This window comes from Drosophila guanche, unplaced genomic scaffold (assembly GCF_900245975.1).
Source record: "Drosophila guanche unplaced genomic scaffold, DGUA_6, whole genome shotgun sequence".
NCBI lineage: Eukaryota > Metazoa > Arthropoda > Insecta > Diptera > Drosophilidae > Drosophila > Drosophila guanche.
In genome coordinates this window covers 2,892,341-2,909,751 of record NW_022995745.1, presented here as the reverse complement: position 1 = coordinate 2,909,751, position 17,411 = coordinate 2,892,341, and the positions used below count along the sequence as shown (strand labels likewise).

The window sequence follows — 17,411 nt, the reverse complement described above, 5'->3', positions numbered from 1 at the left end:
ACATACACACATACATATATATGTACATATGTATGTACATAAATACATAAATATATTTTTCCGTTTATTGAAACGCGTTTCCCACTATATATTAGTGCAAAAAAAAAAATATACACACACACACACAAGAACATTGTTTACAACAAATTGAAACGAAAAAAAAAAATTTAATTAAATTACACGAAATATTTTTTCTTTTTTTTTTGCCTAGATTGTTAAGTAGTTCATTATATTATGTAAAATATATAAAATAAATAAATGAATATGAAAACTAATTGTGGAGAATAAAACCTCTCATTGTTGTCGTGATTTAGCAATTTGAGCGCGGGGGGAGGGCGGGGGTAGCTGTGACTGTGTCACGCTTTGAGCCGGCAGAACCGTCGCCTTATCGGTGTCCACGTAAGCGCTTGCTCGCTTGCCACACAATTCGATGGAAATGTATATTTAAGGGAGGGGGAGGCACTAACTTAAATTGTGGACTGTCCTAGAGAACAATTGCATCGTCGTCCTGGAACTGCTTGTTCTTACGGCGGCGGTTCGACTTGATCTTGCTGAGCACGCTGTAGGCCTGCTGGACCTCGATGAAGCGCTGGTGGGCCTCGGCGCGCAGTGCCTCGTCTTTGACCTTGTCTGGATGGTACTCCTTGGACAGCTTGCGATAGGCGGCCGTGATTTCGGCCTGCGACGCGGTGGCACTGACGCCCAGCACTTTGTAGGAGTTGCGCTCGCCGTCCACGTCCATGCTCTCGAATACCTCCTTCCAGGTCTCGTACCAGCCGTGATGCTGCGCGTAGTTGTAGGTGTCGTGCAGGGCCTGCTTGAGATCCGTCCACCAGGCGGAGGCAAGGAAGTTGTGAAGGGCCTCGTGTATGGGCACCTCGCCGCCATCCTCGTCCGAAATGGTGCCGTTGAAGTAGACGAAGCTGCCCCAGAAGGTGCAGTAGATCAGAATGGCTCCCGTCAGCTTCAGGGATCGCTCCACGGGTCGTCCACGACGTGGCGGCGTTCTGCGCCACTGCTTCGAGATGCCGTCAAAGGTGAGAGCGGACACCAGGCCCGTCAGCAGCAGGGAGTAGGTCTCGTCGTAGATGAGGAACCTCGCTGGATAGGCCAAATAGGCGGCCAGTAGGCAGTGCCACCACACGCCCTGCTCGCGGCCAATGTTTCCCACCAGCCAGATGCCCAGGGACACGAAGAGGGGAATGGCCCAGTGCAGGAAGGACAGGTCGAGCCCAGCCACCACTGTCTGCGGTATGGCCATAGCGAAGAGCTGTCCAAACAGGTGGCCAATCATCACCTGCCCCACGAAGCGCTTGGAGGAGTACGGCGGGCGCTGAAAGGCCTGCAGCTTGGCCACGAACGCCTTTACGAATCGCGGATCTTCGTTGGCATCCCGCACATACTCGGGTATCAGGAAGAGCTCACCTATCCAGCCAATGCCCATGTAGCCGCCCAGCGTGCAGCTCCAAATGAAGGCGTGGCGATCGCGGTGCAGGTACAGATGATGCAGGCCGAAAATGCCTCCAAACAGCCACAGAATGTACGCGACAACCAACGACTTTTGGGGTGGCAGGGTGTTGGCCTCCGCTGGCGATTCGCGGCTCTTCGACTCGCGTCCATTTGCCTTGCTCTTGATCAGCGATTCCTCAGCGGGCGAGGGCGGTGGAGTGTCAGATTTTGGCTTTGCCCTGGCCTTGGCATTGCCACCAGCCACCTGCTTCGGCGACACAGTCTGCTTGGTTCCCATTTTCGGAGATGCACTGGAAGGAATAATCACTGAATTGAAATACAAGTTTCAGTTTGAGTGCAAGAAAATCACTGCTTAACTGACCCAATTTCCTCCGTGAAGTGAGTCGTTGCGCACGCGCAGCTGGTTGTGAGTTGTGACTGTTCCAGCGGCGGCAGCAGTCGTCGTTCGGCGCCCAACTTTCTCTTTTCACAAATTCTACGCACGCAGGCAGCGCAGCAAGAACAGGCAGCAAACAGGTGGAGGAAACAGTTACGGAGCCGCACTGAACCGTTTAATTTCTATTAGTTCCTTACGCCCTTTATCCACGCTGCGAATCGAACTTTACTGCAACACACAAAATTTAAAGCACTCTTTCTTAGGCCAGAACTATTTGTATTTGTTGTTCTGCTGACTGTTTTTAAATTGAAATGTTTGGTGCGAGCTACTTGTTCTTTTTCGAAGAATTGATAACTGATAGATATTATTATATTTCCTTAGCGATGACAATTAAATATTATATGCGATGCGTTATCGATAGTATCGCAGGTATCACAAATTTTATTTGCGACTACTTGCATTTTGGCCTGTGCGTGTGCCTATCAAAGCAGTCTGTTGCCACTCCATGTGGCAAAAAATAACGACAATACCAAATAGAACTTTTATGCTGTTTTGATAATGAAAAACAGTTGTTAACTTGTGTTGTCGTGCCGCCGATTCTTTTTCCAGTGATCTTTCTTATTTTTTATTGAGATGGGCGACAATCGACCATACCACACGATAGTTACGAAGTATCGATAGCAGGCTGATAATATTAGGAGTGAGAGCGTAGTGACGGTTAAAAATTTAAAATGTTGCAACACGGTCTGTTGATCTGTTGATCCTTAGGTTCCTAGGAACCATGGTTTTGTTCAGGTAGAGGGAAAAAGTGAGCAGTATCCTCTGCGTTTAACACTGGCAAACTCGGCATCCTCTCTCTCCCATTCTTCTTTTAGTATTCGGTTTATCTCAGAGATCTATCTCTAAGATTCCATTTAACGACTGTGTATTTTCCCAGTCCTACTCGCTAGTAGACGGGTAAATTACTAGTTTCCTTATGAATATATTAAGCCCCCCTTTTCATACCCGGTACTCGAAGAGTAAATAGGGTATATTGTATTTGTGGGGAATAACGGTTGTATGTAACGCACAGAAGGAAACGTTTCCGACCCCATAAGGTATATATATTCTTGATCAGCTTGATCGATTGAGCCATGTCTGTCTGTCTGTCCGTCCGTCCGTCTGTCCGTCTAAGAGCTAGAGCCACCAAATTTTGGCTCCGGACTGCTGAATGCTCACACTGAAACCAAAATCTACAAATTTGAAGATAAAAGAAAATTAATTTTCAGTGGCTAAACCCACCCTGTCCCTCAGCTTTTGTTGTTTCTTTCACATTCTCTCATTCACACTCTGCTTCTGCTTCACTCGGCCCCTGCCTCCGCCGTCCCTCTGCCTCTGCCGACTTTTAACCCACCCCGTCCCGCAGCTTATATTTGTTTTTTTTTTTGTGTGCCTCTGCCGCGAGTCTGCAGTGTGTGGGTCAAGGGAAGATCGGCGAGCTAACGGAGTGTGTTGGTGTGAGAAGTGTTGTAGATGTAGATGCATATGCAGATGAAGAACAAATTTTAAATTTGACAAAACACAGGTTTGACAGGTGCAGATGTAGTACTGAGTGCCGGGTATAAAAGTTGTGACGCGTAAGAAGCGTCTCACACGTCCCTTCTCGTTGTATATGGATTAATCGTTCTCCGTCCAATATTTTATGTTCAAGTTTATCCTCTCCTAATCCTTCCTCATAACCAAATGTTTTAACTTTTGCCAATTCAACTTAGTTTTATTATTTTTATTTTTTAAGTTCTCAAGATGTCTATATGCACATGCACATTAAGTATATTAATGCTTACACACTTATGAATTAAGTTCATGAAATTTGACACGAGATTTGCTTTTAAAAGTCTTTAAATTAGATTTAACTTACAATCGAAAATTAAAATTGAGCAAAAACACTCTTCAAAAGCTCTTAAGAACTAGTTTTTTGTGTTTTGAGAATTTGTTATTTAGCTTGGTAATACTTTTCTTGGGTTAATAAATAGTTGACAAAAAAAAAACCTCTAGGCCTATGGCTCCGGGACCTGGACCTGGCCGGGAAATCATTACGAATAGATTGATGAGTGTAATTGTCGATGTTCCTGCCGGTGAACGTGGACGTGGACCTGCACCTCTGATTGCCATCTAGTTGTTCTTCTTCTTGGGCTTCTTGGGATTACGGGAGCGCGACTTGGCCTTGCAGAGCGGGCAGATGGGGGCATTTCGATGGATTTGCTGATGGCATGACAGGCACGACTTCATCGGCGGCGGCTGCTGGCGGAGATTCACGTTGAAGTCCGAACGGAACGACGGATGGTGCCCGATTCCAATCGACGGTGTTTGCTGAAGACGATTTGTGGGCGGAGGTGGAGGCGGCGGGGCCGAGAAGTCGCCTTTGCCCAGACGCACAGCGGCTGCTGCGGCAGCTGCTGCAGCCCCAGCGCCGCCCGCTCCAGGCGGTGCCGGCGGCATAAAGGCGTGCCCGGGTCCACCACCACCACCACCACCGCCTGCGCTGACTGAGCTGCTGCCACCGCCACCGGACGATGCACTGGGGGGCATGGCGGTGACCGTAGCCTCGGGCATCAGGGGATGACGAGCGTGTGGTCGAGCCAGGGACGTGGGTTGTGCGACCGAGGCGGCTGCTGCGGCTGCGGCGGCCGCCGCCGACTGTGCGGCCACCTTGAGGAAGTTTGTCTGGAAACGATCCTTCGATATGGGGCTGCCCTCCTCCTCGTGCAGGTCGCGCAGCGGACTGAGGCCAAGGTAGTCTCGCCGCATGTGATCGATCTGGTACTTCAGAGCCAAGTATTCCTCGTAGACGCGATTAGCCATGTCGAAGGAGCGCGTCTGGTTCTCCTTTGTCTGCTTGATGATGTTCTCCATGTCGTTGATGTCCGCGTGGATCTGGCGCAGCTCCTCCACGTGGGACATCTTCTCTTCAAGCAGGTGCTCCATTTCCTTGCGGTACTCCTCCAGACACTTCTCCTCGTCGTCGCTCAGCTTCACCTCCTTGATGATGCGCACCTTAAGCTTCTCGAGGGACAGCGTCTTGTCCCTAATGTCCTTGATGGCCTCTAACTTGGCATAGTAGTGGCGCTCGTTGGAGCTGGATATCTCGCTGGTGGCCATTTTGTGTCCGTGTGGGCCTTCTGTCTGCCGTGGCTTCCCCTTCCACTGAGCAAATTCCGTTTGCTTTCTCGTGGACGCGCTGCGATTGGGATTTTCGCTGGAGTTGCGCTGCGGGCATCAACGTCGTCGGCTGCTCTGACTTGCGAACTTCTTCAATGCCGAAACTTATTAATCGAGTCCTCGCTTTAATTCACAAAATATTTATTTGGTTTTTTCGCTGCTTTCTGTATATAGTCGGGCGATGGTGGTGGCACTTAAGAAAACTTTTAATACTATCGATAGCTGGTCCCTAGTGTTGGGAAAACATCGTTCAATTGACTGAACAAGTTCGTTCGTTCATTTTTATTCAGTGAACTAAGTCGTTCCTTTGGTTTGGGTTTTATTTTTGTTCATCTCAATCGTTGTATATTTAATCGTTATATTTGGTAGTTTTGATTGTTATTTATTTTTCCTGTTCCGCTTTGTTATTTCCTAGGTCCGTTTAAGCTCTGATATCCACTTGTATATATATGTGTACATAATGTAATAGGTTTGTAAACTTAGAATATTAATTTGTATTTGTACTTGGAACTTTGTTTCGTTGAGACACAACCAACCGTTTCTAAGAAATATGAACAACAAATAAATAATAAAAAAGAACCATCGTAAAAGAACGAACACAGAATAACGAACGAAAAAGATCGATTAAAATGAATTTCTCTTTGTTCACTTGAGTGAACAGTTCTTTTTGGTTCGTTCGTTTATGAACGACCCAACACTAGTTGTCCCAGAAAATACATTCCAGCGATCGGAGCGAGAAATACAAATCCAACAATGCGTTTCAGTGTGTGTGCGCGTACGTGTACATGAGGCATTCAGAAATTATTCATTCCTCGAATAAATAAACGAAACGCAGCCAAACGATCGTCGGAAAGTGATAGATACACGCGTATTATGTGAAAAGCCGCCCCGCGAAAATGTGTCAACAGGAACTACTCGTAGAGTGGAGGAAGCCCTAGCATAAATAGATCGTCCGAAATATCCTCCAGATACCGAATACCAGACTTGTTTCTCTTTGGGCAGTGCCGTTCGTTTCGCTTTGTTTTCTTTTTTTTATTGTTGTATGGTTTGTTTTTGTTGTTTGTTAAATACGAAAAGCGCATAAATCGGATTCGGAATATTGATTCGAAGCCAACAAGCGAAAGGTAAAGTTGTTGTTTTTGTTTTCATCAAAACTGTAAAACCCTCCAGCGGCCACCACCCACCCTCTCGTGCTCAGGGAAGTGTTTTATCTTTTACCTGGCGAGCACTATTTTAATGTCCCAGATAGACAAAAGCGTAGAAAGGAAATGCCCGTGATTTATTTCAGTGTAAACTACGAGAAAATATGTTTAGTTCTTTGTGCCCGCATATTCCCATTTTGTGATAGTTTTCGATACTACACAAATATTGGCAAATGGCCTGGAAGTGCTCTATTGTAAATGCTTATCGCAACAGTTTTATTGGCAAAAGGCACAGCCGCAGACAGCGCCGGACCAAGTAGATAGCGGTGGTCAGCGGCGTCACCTGGTGACACAGAACGGTGGCACGACACAAGTGTCTCTCCCACTCTCTCTATCTCTCCACTAACGTGGCACATTTCACTGGTGCTGTCTGTCCGTCCGCGCCTCTTAATTGTTTGGCAATTTAACCAATTATAAACATATTAGGTTTTCTGGCACACATTCACCGAACAACCTTTCCCCCACAATCCCTCCAACATTCCGAATAGTTACTCATAGTCATATCTGGCCCGGCTGTTATACGACAACACTGATATCCGTCCGTCCATTTGATAGATACGGATACGACCCACGACTATTAACTGCACACACAACTATGTACATATTTATGTCGATCAGTAGATTGGCTCTATCCCCCACCGAATAAAGCAAAAACGTTCGACCCACTTGATTTGACCGGGTCGGTCCCCTGAAGAAGTTTCGCATTGGGGTTCATCGATTTGGTACGCCCAGAACTGTCTGCAGAAAGAGACAGAGACAGAGACAGAGAGGGGACAACGATAACGGTCAGCTAATCACTGTCTGCCCCTACCCTGCTACGCTACCGCAAAACAGAACCTTGCTCCCTTGGTCAGCGCAGGCGCGACATTTAAATTTACAATTTACATACACAAGCAGCGCGTCTGTTCTGGTGGCATGTGCGTGTGTGTGTGTCTGCGTGTAGATCAAATCTCAAATCGATGGAGACTTACATACATACATATGTACAATGTTACATACTGTGAATGCGACAAAAAATGCCGTCAAGCAAGTTGGGAAATCGAGTCGCTCTGGCTGGAGACTCTCCTCCGTCTTATATAATTGGGGCCATGGTAACGTTATGCCCAGAGAGTGCTCGACTCTCTGTGCCCATTTCCTCCGCAATTGGTCCGTCTTTTTGCACTGTGCTCAATGAATATGAGACCCTCGCCAGCCATTTGGTGGGGGTAGGAGAAATAGGAGCTGAGGCGACTCAGCTTTTTTTTAATGTGCTCTCTTATCGAACTCAAAAGTTTGTTTATACAAATAAAAAACAATGTTTCAACTCTTTCGCAAAACGCAAGTGCACCAATACTCGTGCGAAGAGTACTTACATATAAACAAAATATGTTTTTACGTACATGGAGAGTGCTGCAGGGAGCATACGCTATCAGATAATACGAATAATACCCCTCTGCTGTTACATTGTGCATGAAAAACAACCAGACACTGTGCAAACAAACAAACAAGCAGAACAACAAACAAAAACGTGAGAGTGCAAGTGATTCATCCGAATAAGTATGTAAGCTCCAATTGCATATTCCGCATAGTCCCCTGCCCCTGCCCCTGCCCCTGCCCATGCATATGAAAATGCATGTGAAGGCAGATTTATTTGACATTGTTTATGAGAACATCGTGCACACATACAAAGTACATACATAGTATGTACATATGCTTGCATCTATTTCTATATTTGTATTTCATATTTTATTTTGGCACAACGGAACCAAGCTCAATTAGAGTTTTTAATGGTGTTCTGTGAGGGGAAACACACGCCAAAAATGAGAGCAAATGCCCGTCCACATTCGTACATACATTTAATGCCAACTAAACAGATAAATTAAACCCTATCAATTTTAAATCGCATTCAATGTGGTACATATTCGTATGCACAACTATTTTAAACAGTTTTCAAAGTTGAAAGATTGCAAATTCATTATTTTTGTGGATATTTTTGCTGCAGATTCCGAGTTAAAATTTAGCTCGCTCTTTCTTGAACTATAAAAATCACAAATGACAAACTTTTCCTTGAGTTGTTGGTTCGGGATCCACAGAGAATTGAATATCAATTTGTACATAAGAAGAACAGCGGGACTAGTGCAAAAGTCTCGTAATGTCCCATTAAAATGAAGCTCGGAAAATCAGCAAATTGCTAAATATCTTAAATCTTTGTTGTATGCAAACATATTTGTGTAGATTTAATTGAAATTTGGCTGGAATTTCTGGTGTCGCTCTGGTGTGGTCTGCTAATGAAAAGCTGATAAGAAAGCCAGGCCCCAATTAAAGCTCAAACAGTAGAGTGCCCTCTGAGCAATTTACTCCACAATGGGAGAGCAAAACAACAACAAAATATGGCGCTGATTGTGAACTGGTGGCAGGGCAGGGCAGGGCCTGTGCTGTATGAAATCGGTGGCAAGTATGACATTACCTCGAAAGTGTTAAGCGGAAAGGCAGTTTCTGTATTCCCCACTGAATTCGCAGATATCAGAGACCATTGCAATCTCCAGCAATGAGAGTGAATAAATAAATATTGAAGCCATTGATAAGAACTTTGATTTCTCAACAGAATCGAAACCCAGCTTTCAGTTATAAATTCTAAATCCAATATCGAAACAGCCAACGTACATACATAAATGCATACATGATGATGTATGTACATAGAAATGTATCAATTGCTGGGCTTATTCATCTGCTGTTCCATCAGCAGTGGACAATGGACACTGTATATAATTATCATTGTTGGTTGTGGCGATCGTCATTGTCATTGTTATCGCTGCGCTGCACGGCTAGCTCTCACTATAAATAAATAAATATGTATATAAGTACGTACGTATGTACAAATGTATATGATTATCGTGCTAGCGAGCGTTTTGTGAGACACTTTTGCGCCCATACACCCGAAAGAAGACACCAAGGGAATGCCTTGCAGCTGATTTTCTGGGAAAAACAATAGCAGGATGCCAGCAGCTCATACATATCTATGTAAATGTATTTATGTATGCATATATGTACATATGTGTGTGATACGTAGGTAGTGACTCATCCGCACTCACTCTGAGCAAGTTTATTCATCAAAGTAATCCAATGGAAAGCGCAATACTCGCACGGAGTATATGCAAAAAGGAAACCAGAATGAGAATGGGAATGGGAATGGGAATGACTTTACAATGGGTCGGTCTACTTAAACATTTATAAACAAAATCATTGATAACTGCAGAAAAGGGAAACGTTCAGTGAGAAGAGAGGGGAATCAGTCAGGGACACGGACATGGACAGGGGCAGAGGGAGAGGAAGAGGGACCAGGCCGAAGAGAGTACTCACTCTCATTTGAAGTGGAGCGACCACTTAAGCGACAACAACAACAAATTGAACGCCCAGCAGACAGATGGCTTTGCTGAAAGTTGAAAAGTTCAGGGAACTGGCAGCTTGGATTACTTGGATTACATATGTACATGTAAATATGTAAATGATGGATACAATATCATTCTTATTGAGGATAAACCAATTGAGGGACTTTCCCTGCTTAACCAGCTTCGGCAAATGGCTAGAAAGAAGTCAATTCAGCCGATAATCGGCGGCATTATTTATTTATTTGTGTTTCTGCAGCTTAGATTGGAAGATCTGCTCCAGCTGAAATAAATATTCAACAGAAATGCATAACAAAAAAGAAAACAAAGCCAAAACGCTGACTTTCAAAGCGGAAAGTGAAAGCCAAAATTATTGATGACCCATCGAATCGAAATGAAACTCAACGATTGGCGATCGTTGATCTAATTGAGTCAGAGACAGAGAGACAGATCGTCGGAGAACGACAGAGAGTGAAGGTAAACACGTGTCTATAGTGTGTCCATGGCAGATCATCGCTTTGCGCTTTATTTTGTTGGATACTCTCCACAGTAATTTGTCACTTAAAATATGCAAAGCAAAGCAGAAGCAGAAGCCACTGCCCTGCCCTGCTTTGCACTGTGTATAAATAATCTAAATCTAAGTAAATGATAATGAGATAAGCGACTCCCCCGCTAATTGGAGAACTGCAGACGTCGCCGGGCGAGGGCCAATCGCATCAGGCGGCGCTGCTCCAGTTCGTGCAGCTGCTGCTGGACGAGCAGCCGGTGCAGCAGGTCCACCTTGGCGTACTCCTCGGCCTGCCGCTCCAGCAGTTGCCGGTGCGCGGCCACCCGTAGCTCCAGTCCTCCATTCGCATCCTCTGTGGTAGCACTGGCTCTGGCCTGACCTTGGTAGACGCATCGCAGCAGCTGCAGCAGCAGGCGGACGAGGGTGAGCCAGAAAGTGCGCGACTTTTGGCTAAAGGTTTCCGTGCTCTTCCAGGACATGCTGCTTGCTTGAGTTTATGCGATCGAGTGTGTTGATCAGCCATCGAGATAGAGTTCTTTATACCAGAAATCTCTACCTGTCTTGCCCTGCCTACCCCTTAAGCCCTCAAAGTCAGCCAGGCAAATCCCCAAGGGCCGAAAGGGTACCTAGATCTAAGAAGTACCTGCACACCCACAGCAATAAACCCAAATAAAATTGCAAACCTTTCTCTTACTTTCAGACGTCCCTGCCATGGAACAGGCGCGACCTGTGCCGGCTCCGCGGCGTCTCTGCGCCTCCGAGTTGCGTCCCGCCAGCTATGAGAACATCGAGATCAAGCCCAACAACATAAACAACAACAACAACAACAATAATAATACTAACATCAGCTTAAAGAGACTGAACATCAACGCGGAGAACCTGCACGGCCACTGTGGGGAGAAGAAGCTACCGGCCAGTGGCCAGAACAAGCTGCAGGTGCTGCAGGAGAACAATGCCGAACATCCGCAGCCCATCTACGGTCCGGATGCCAACGAGAATGTGCCAACGGAGCCGATCTATGCCGCGCCCCGACCAGCGCCCAGACAGCGACCACCGCCGGCGGAGTCGCCGCAGAACGAAGTGGAGGTAGATGTGGACACGGTGCCCTTGAGAGCGGTGCGCACAGCTCCGCAAGTGCCGCCCAAGCCGCCCGGCCTGGAGCAGCGCTCGTCCATCTGTAGCTTGGCTTCCACGGCTGGTCAGACGGCGGGGGATGCGTCTCTCTACGGCTCGAACGCCTCGCTGGACTGCAGCTCGCAGGGTTCGCAGAGCGGCAGGTTTAAGTCGCAGTCACCCGGGTACGTAGACGACGTCGATGGCGTTGATCAGCGGGGGCAGACACCGGGAACACCTCCGCCTCCGCCTCCGCCACTGCCAACGTCACCGCCACCACCTTCGACATGTTCATCGACGTCGCTCGATCAGTCCTCCAGCTGTGACCAAGAACAAGATCACGAAGATGACAAGTAAACTTTACCGAAATGTTCTCCTTATACAAAACTATCTTCTGCCCTCTGTCTCCCCTATTCTTCTCCTCTCTTGGGTGTTTCCTCTAAGCGGGTTTCTCTGTAGTTGCACCCTCATCCTCCTCCCTAGTTCTTGGGTTCTTGCCGCCATCCGAATATCCCATCATTGTTTGTGGCTAATCCTTTTTTGACTTTTCACAATTTCGGTTTCGGTTTCGGTTGGTTCGGGTTTTCCCCCCATCTCTGGGTTTGGTACCTTCGGGGCAGACTCGAAGGTTTCTGCAGCAAACGGAACTCCTTTTTATATATATTTTTGAACTATAACTAATTAAATAAGTTTGTGTTAATAGTTTGATACTTAACAAGCGATTCCCAAAGCACAATTTAAAATCTAATTGTAAATAATCTTAGTTTACATCATAGTTTCAGGGCTTTATCCCTTTAGTCTTAGTTAGCCCCATAAATCGATTCCCAGTGGAACAAAAGACAACACTAAAGCGGAACTGTGGCAAAATGTTCGTAAATGACTGAAGCCTCGGAAACGAGCATTTAGCGAACAAAAAGCGAGCGAATGGTTTGGTTCACTGGATTGAAACAAAATATTTGCACATTGAGTGGACAGAGCCCAGCGCATGACTACCATTTCATGCCAATAATAAGTATTCCCGATACTCACACACACATGCAGGGGCTCACACACAGACACATTGCACTAGTATTAATTGGATTTCAGTTACTTATCAAATGGGAATGAAACGAAACTCCGTCTGGCACAAAACTGACTCTCTTTCTCTCTCTCTCGTTTCGCAGCAATCTACTGCGATCCTTGGGCACCACCTCGAAGCTGCTGGGCGAGGCCATTGGCGAACGGATCACATTCAAGGCCAAGGGGGCCAAGAAGCGTCTGGACAGGAACCTGAAGAGCTCCACGGAGGCGATTAGCAATCTCAGCGCCGACGCTGGCAGCCGCCTGATGAATGCCAGCCGGCGCTTTGGCTCGAACTTCACCCTGACGGGCAGAGGAGGCCGCGAGGACAGAGCAGAGGATGGCGGGGAGCGGTGCGTTGGGGAGTTGGATCTGGAGCGAAGGCAGACCATGCCCAGCACGGAAGTGTTCAATGCCATACAGTTCTCGAGTCCACTGAGCCGAAATGTCGGCGGCGGAGGCTTCACCGATCTCCGCGAACAGACCAAGGACAAGGATGAAGTGTCGCCAGCTGGCGGGGAGGGTGCCGGGGATGAGGGCTGCTACGAGGTGCCCAAGGTGCAGGGAAAGCCACCCAGCTACGATGAGGCACTGAGAGCACGTCCCTCCCCACCTCCCCCACTGGCCAAGAATCTCGCCCAGGAGCCGCCGACGCCGACGCCGTCGCCAGCTGCCCAGCAGACACAACAGGTTCTGCTGCGGTCGCAGCGTGTCCCGACCCGCGTGGATGATGCCTCAACGTCGGCCCTGGCCGCATCCCTGCCGATGCCTGCATTCCCCCCGCCGCGACTCTCCCAACAGCCGGAGCAATTCCGGCTGGATGCACTACAGCCGCCCGTGCGGCAGAAGCGGCGCAAGAACTACGAGCACATCGAGCTGCGGCGTCCCCCCGTGGACTCCGCCGAGCTGAAGGAACTTAATCGCGCAGCGGCGGCAGCGGAGCGGGAGGAGTCGCTGCTAATCTCCGCCAAGATTGCCGCCGAGGAGGCGCGGGCACCCAAGCCAGAGCGCAGCGATTCCTGGCAGTTCTACGGCGAGGATGGTGAGGAGCAGCAGCAGCCGCAGCAGCGGCAGGAGGAGGATGAGGGAGAGTCCTCCCCGGAGCCGGTCTATGCCAATCAGGAAGCCACCTACGGCAAGCTCTTCGAGATGGCCACGGCAGGCAGCAGTCGCAGTTGCAGTTTGTTGACGCCCAGCCCACAGCAGCAGCAGCAGCAGCAGCAGGAGCTGGCCTGCATCAGCGAGGATGGGGAGTTGGACAGCAACGATGGAGCTGTGGGTGGCTGGACGGCGCCCCAGGACCTCATCGAGGAGTTCGATCCATTGATGAGCAGCAAGTGCTCGACGCTGTCGCGCTCCAACAAGAGCAACGAGCTGCTGCTGCTCGAACATCTGCTGGAGGAGGACACCTACGGCACTGTGAAGCGGGAACGGGAAGGGGAGCAGGATGACATCAGCATGTGCACCTCCGAGGAGGAGCCGCCAAGTGGCTGCGGCACGGCGAGCCGACGCCAGCCACAGATCGTGCACCAGAATGCCCAGCTGCTGAGCGACAGCATGGAGAACATGCTCGACCGGGAGCAGGAGCAGCTGGAGGCACGGGCCGGGCCCTATCTAGGCAAAATAACCGAGGGAAGTGCCAACAGAACGTCGGTGGATCTGGCCAGCGTCTCAAGGAATCGCACAAATTGGTTTGTGGCTGATGGCACACCGAGCACAGCCACAGCCACACCCGCAGCTTCAGCTACAGGGACAGGCACCTCGAGCAGCAGCAGCAGCAGCAGCACCAAGGCAGCCGTGGCCATTGAAGGCGACAGCCCACCCACCTACCTGGAAGCCATTGGAGGAGGTGGCACCGGCACAGGCACAGGCACACAGAACCCACCAGTCAGTAGCGAGTCACGTTCAACGCTCAGTTCACGCCTGCGTAAGACAATTACAACCTTCTCGAGTGTGAAGCTGCGCATGGATGTGATGAAGCGACGATCCAGCTTTAAGCGGCAGTCGGAGGTGAAGGTGGCACTGCAGATGGTGCCACGGCCCAGTCTGTCGCCGCTGCTGGTGCGCTACGAGGGGCCACTGGTGCGATTTCCCTCGGGCGTGGTCGAGGATATACTCAAGGAGATGCAGAACCGCAAGGCCATACTGAGGGATCGCCAATTCCAGACGTTTCTCGACCAGGAGATGAAGACGCCCAGGGAGTCGATACCCCTTGACACCATAACCACGCTGCAGTGTGTCAGCAACAGTCGCGTCACGGACACGGCCACACATTTTTACTGCTTCGAGATCACGACGTCGCAGCCGAAGAACGGAGGCAACGGCAGCGGCAACGGAGCGAGCGACAGCATGTCCTCGAATCCCAATCTCGTGATGACCAGCAGCTCGTCGGGCAACGTCAAGCAGCAGCGTGTCTCGCACCTCTATGGCGTGGGCAAGGAGTCCGAGAGGGGTGTCTGGATGCAGAAAATCCTCGAGAGTCTCACCAACAGCATGCCTGTGAAGTACACCTGCCACTACTACCGCGCGGGCTGGTGTTACCTCAAGGTGCGTGAAGCCTCCCGCTGTGTGTGTGAGACGCTCATAAAGCTCTTCTTTTCGTTCCGTTTCAGAACTCCATCACGTCGGAGTGGAGTGGCACATGGCTGGTGTTGCGCAAGAGCCAGCGGCGTCTCATCTTCGTGAGCGAGGCCACGGGGAATGTGGAGAAAATGGACTTGCGCAAGGCGCGTTGCATAGGTATAGAGGATAAACCCATTAAATATGTAGAAGATTATAAAGAATTCCCCTCTTGAATAGTGCTCAAGGACAGCGACGAGTCGATTGATAACCTGCACGTCGGCAGCGGGCCAATGCTGATGATTGACTGTCCACCGTTTGCAGTCTACATGATCATGAGCTCGGCCCGAGAGACAAAGATCTGGCGTCACATCATACGGGAGGTGGCCCACAACAATGGCTTCTCGCTGGGCGATCAGCAGCTGACTCGCTACGATGTGCCCGTGATTGTGGACAAGTGCATCAACTTTGTGTACATTCATGGCTCCATGTCGGAGGGTATCTACCGCAAGTCGGGCTCGGAGAACTCCATGCACAAGCTGATGAGCGCCTTCCGGGCGGATGCCTTTAATGTGGAGATCACTCGCAACGAGTACAACGAGCACGATGTGGCCAATGTGCTCAAGCGTTTCATGCGGGACCTGCCCGAGCGACTGCTGGGCAAGCTAACCGACAGCTTCGTGTTCGTCACCGAGCTGGATGTGGCCGCCGAGAAGATTCCCATCTATCGTGAGCTCCTCGCTCGTCTCTCGCCCATCGAGCACGAGACACTGCGACGAATCGTTGGCCATCTGGTGTTCATTAGCTCACAGCAGACCAAGAACAAAATGAGCGTGCAAAATCTAACCATGATCTGGGGCCCAACGTTGCTGGCCAAGAAGGTGGGTCATCATCTGTATTTGCATTTGCATCTGTTATCTTTCATCTCCTCCCTCAATAGAACGACGAGCTGATCTACTCTCAGAAAGAGGCCGATGTGCTCAGCGATCTCATTCTTCTCTACAAGAACCTATTCCCCGTCAGTGCCGATGAAATTGTAAGTTGAAAAGGGCCAACGCCAGCTGGGGTGTGTCTCTTAATGTTGTTTGTCTTTGATGCAGAAACGGGAGCAGGCCATGCTGGCATGCCTGCAAAAGTATTACTCCGCCGCCGAGACGCTCAAAGATGCGGTAAAGCAGTCGGGAGACATTAAGATCTGGATCAGCCTCAATCCGAATCCAGACAACACCACAGAGGTTTGCCGTCCATTCATCAATTACGATTGACCACTTCTTATCAATTTATTTGTCCAGGAAAAGACGCAGGTAAACGCCACAATATCGCCCACGAAGACCGCCTACGAGCTGTGCCGTGAGTATGCTGCCAAAATGCAACTGCCAACCCATCAGTTGACGCTGTACGAAGTGATACTGAACGACAGCCTGGAGCGGCCACTGCACCATGATACGAAGGTGTTTGACGTGATCCTGAACTGGTCGTACTGGCCGGAGGAGGATCGCAAGCACAACTATCTGATGGTGCGACCCATTGAGATGCTGCGCGAAATCCAGCGAGCGGTCAAGAATTTGGCAACGGTGACGCCCGGCAAGGAGCTGCGCTTCGCCGACAATCGCACCAAGACATTCAAATCTCTGCAGTGCGAGCTGCGGGACGCCAAGATTGTTGTCTCCAAGAAGGACAAGAACGACAAGACGACAATTATCAGGGAGATTTTCCTGCATAGCTGTACAGCCTATGTGGGCTGTGAGCGCAAACGAGACTTTCCCTGGAGCTGGGCCATCACCTTTGTCGAGCGCACCCAGGCGCAGATAATGAGGTTTGGCATTTGCACCTCAGACATTTATTTCCCAAACAAATTTATCTCTATATTTGCATTGCCTTGCAGATCACGAGATGCTCCCTATATTGGCCATGTTCTGGCAGGCAGCGAGTGGGTGGATCGTACCATTTGGTATTCGAGTATCTGGTATTGCCTCTACGGTGACAATATTCTACCACCACCAGAGATTATTCTCAAGTAGAGGAATCAACAGATGTCCTGTGTGTCTGCCTGTCAGTTGCATTTCTTTAGTTGTTATGTATAACTATAGGTAGATAATATGAATTTAATATCAAATACGATTGATTTACGAACCTTAACTTTTCCTACTCTAATTCCCATTATCTCTGTACATAATCATAATCATAATCACTCAAAATCCAAATTGTACATTACCATAAAAGAACATTAATTACTTTTACGCGTACATACTCGTTTGTGTGTGTGTTCCATATGATTGAGTGTCTGCCATTTGTCTTCAATGCATGTATCAGTTCATAGCATTTGGATCCCTCAAAGGCCCTGCGATACTTAGACTATCTGACTTGAGGAACTAATGCGACTTGGCCTTTGCTTGGCAATATTTTCATATTTGTAATATAATTTTTAGATGTATTTTTAATGGGGCCCCGCGATTTTATGCAATACATACAAATATTTTGTAGCCATTCAATTTAGAATCTACACAATACAGAGCAGCAAATTTTCAATTTAAATACAATAAAAACAAAATATACATCCC

At 48.6% G+C, this 17,411-nt stretch overlaps 3 protein-coding genes across 7 annotated transcripts; 1 reads left to right on the top strand and 2 right to left on the bottom strand.

The window, feature by feature from the left end:
• Positions 1-37: 37 nt before the first annotated feature.
• LOC117580651 (dnaJ homolog subfamily C member 22-like) lies at positions 38-5,246 on the bottom strand. Of its 3 annotated transcripts, none has more exons than XM_034267249.1 (2): positions 4,398-5,246; positions 38-1,760 (listed from the first exon to the last, which is right to left on the bottom strand). In XM_034267249.1, the coding sequence occupies exons 1-2, from the start codon at positions 4,982-4,984 to the stop codon at positions 485-487; spliced, it is 1,863 nt and encodes a 620-aa protein (XP_034123140.1). In that variant the 5' UTR covers positions 4,985-5,246; the 3' UTR covers positions 38-484. The 3 variants fall into 3 exon arrangements, with proteins under 3 accessions (XP_034123140.1, XP_034123141.1, XP_034123142.1); XM_034267250.1 differs by lacking the exon at positions 4,398-5,246 and adding an exon at positions 1,832-2,177 and having other exon boundaries at positions 38-1,776; XM_034267251.1 differs by lacking the exon at positions 4,398-5,246 and adding an exon at positions 1,832-2,177.
• A 504-nt stretch (positions 5,247-5,750) lies between these two features.
• Positions 5,751-17,379, top strand: LOC117581408. Of its 3 annotated transcripts, none has more exons than XM_034268558.1 (9): positions 5,751-6,168; positions 10,820-11,585; positions 12,396-14,838; positions 14,904-15,030; positions 15,091-15,731; positions 15,791-15,886; positions 15,951-16,085; positions 16,143-16,666; positions 16,736-17,379. In XM_034268558.1, the coding sequence occupies exons 2-9, from the start codon at positions 10,831-10,833 to the stop codon at positions 16,869-16,871; spliced, it is 4,857 nt and encodes a 1,618-aa protein (XP_034124449.1). In that variant the 5' UTR covers positions 5,751-6,168; positions 10,820-10,830; the 3' UTR covers positions 16,872-17,379. The 3 variants fall into 3 exon arrangements, with proteins under 3 accessions (XP_034124449.1, XP_034124450.1, XP_034124452.1); XM_034268559.1 differs by having other exon boundaries at positions 5,752-6,168; positions 10,820-11,417; XM_034268561.1 differs by lacking the exon at positions 10,820-11,585 and having other exon boundaries at positions 5,969-6,168; positions 16,736-17,378.
• Positions 10,284-10,598, bottom strand: LOC117580871. The gene has a single exon (XM_034267621.1). It carries the CDS (start codon positions 10,596-10,598, stop codon positions 10,284-10,286), a length of 315 nt encoding a protein of 104 aa, XP_034123512.1.
• Positions 17,380-17,411: the final 32 nt, after the last annotated feature.

What these genes read in the sequence shown, in the direction of transcription:
- LOC117580871 (XM_034267621.1), bottom strand. Translation starts at nt 10,598, where the DNA reads ATGTCCTGGAAGAGCACGGAAACCTTTAGCCAAAAGTCGCGCACTTTC.
- LOC117581408 (XM_034268558.1), top strand. Translation starts at nt 10,831, where the DNA reads ATGGAACAGGCGCGACCTGTGCCGGCTCCGCGGCGTCTCTGCGCCTCC. An exon ending in CAAGATCACGAAGATGACAA is followed by an intron (nt 11,586 to 12,395) that starts GTAAACTTTACC and finishes CTCGTTTCGCAG; the next exon opens with CAATCTACTGCGATCCTTGG. An exon ending in CCGTCAGTGCCGATGAAATT is followed by an intron (nt 15,887 to 15,950) that starts GTAAGTTGAAAA and finishes TCTTTGATGCAG; the next exon opens with AAACGGGAGCAGGCCATGCT.
- LOC117580651 (XM_034267249.1), bottom strand. Translation starts at nt 4,984, where the DNA reads ATGGCCACCAGCGAGATATCCAGCTCCAACGAGCGCCACTACTATGCC. An exon ending in GCCATGCCCCCCAGTGCATC is followed by an intron (nt 1,761 to 4,397) that starts GTCCGGTGGCGG and finishes TATTCCTTCCAG; the next exon opens with TGCATCTCCGAAAATGGGAA.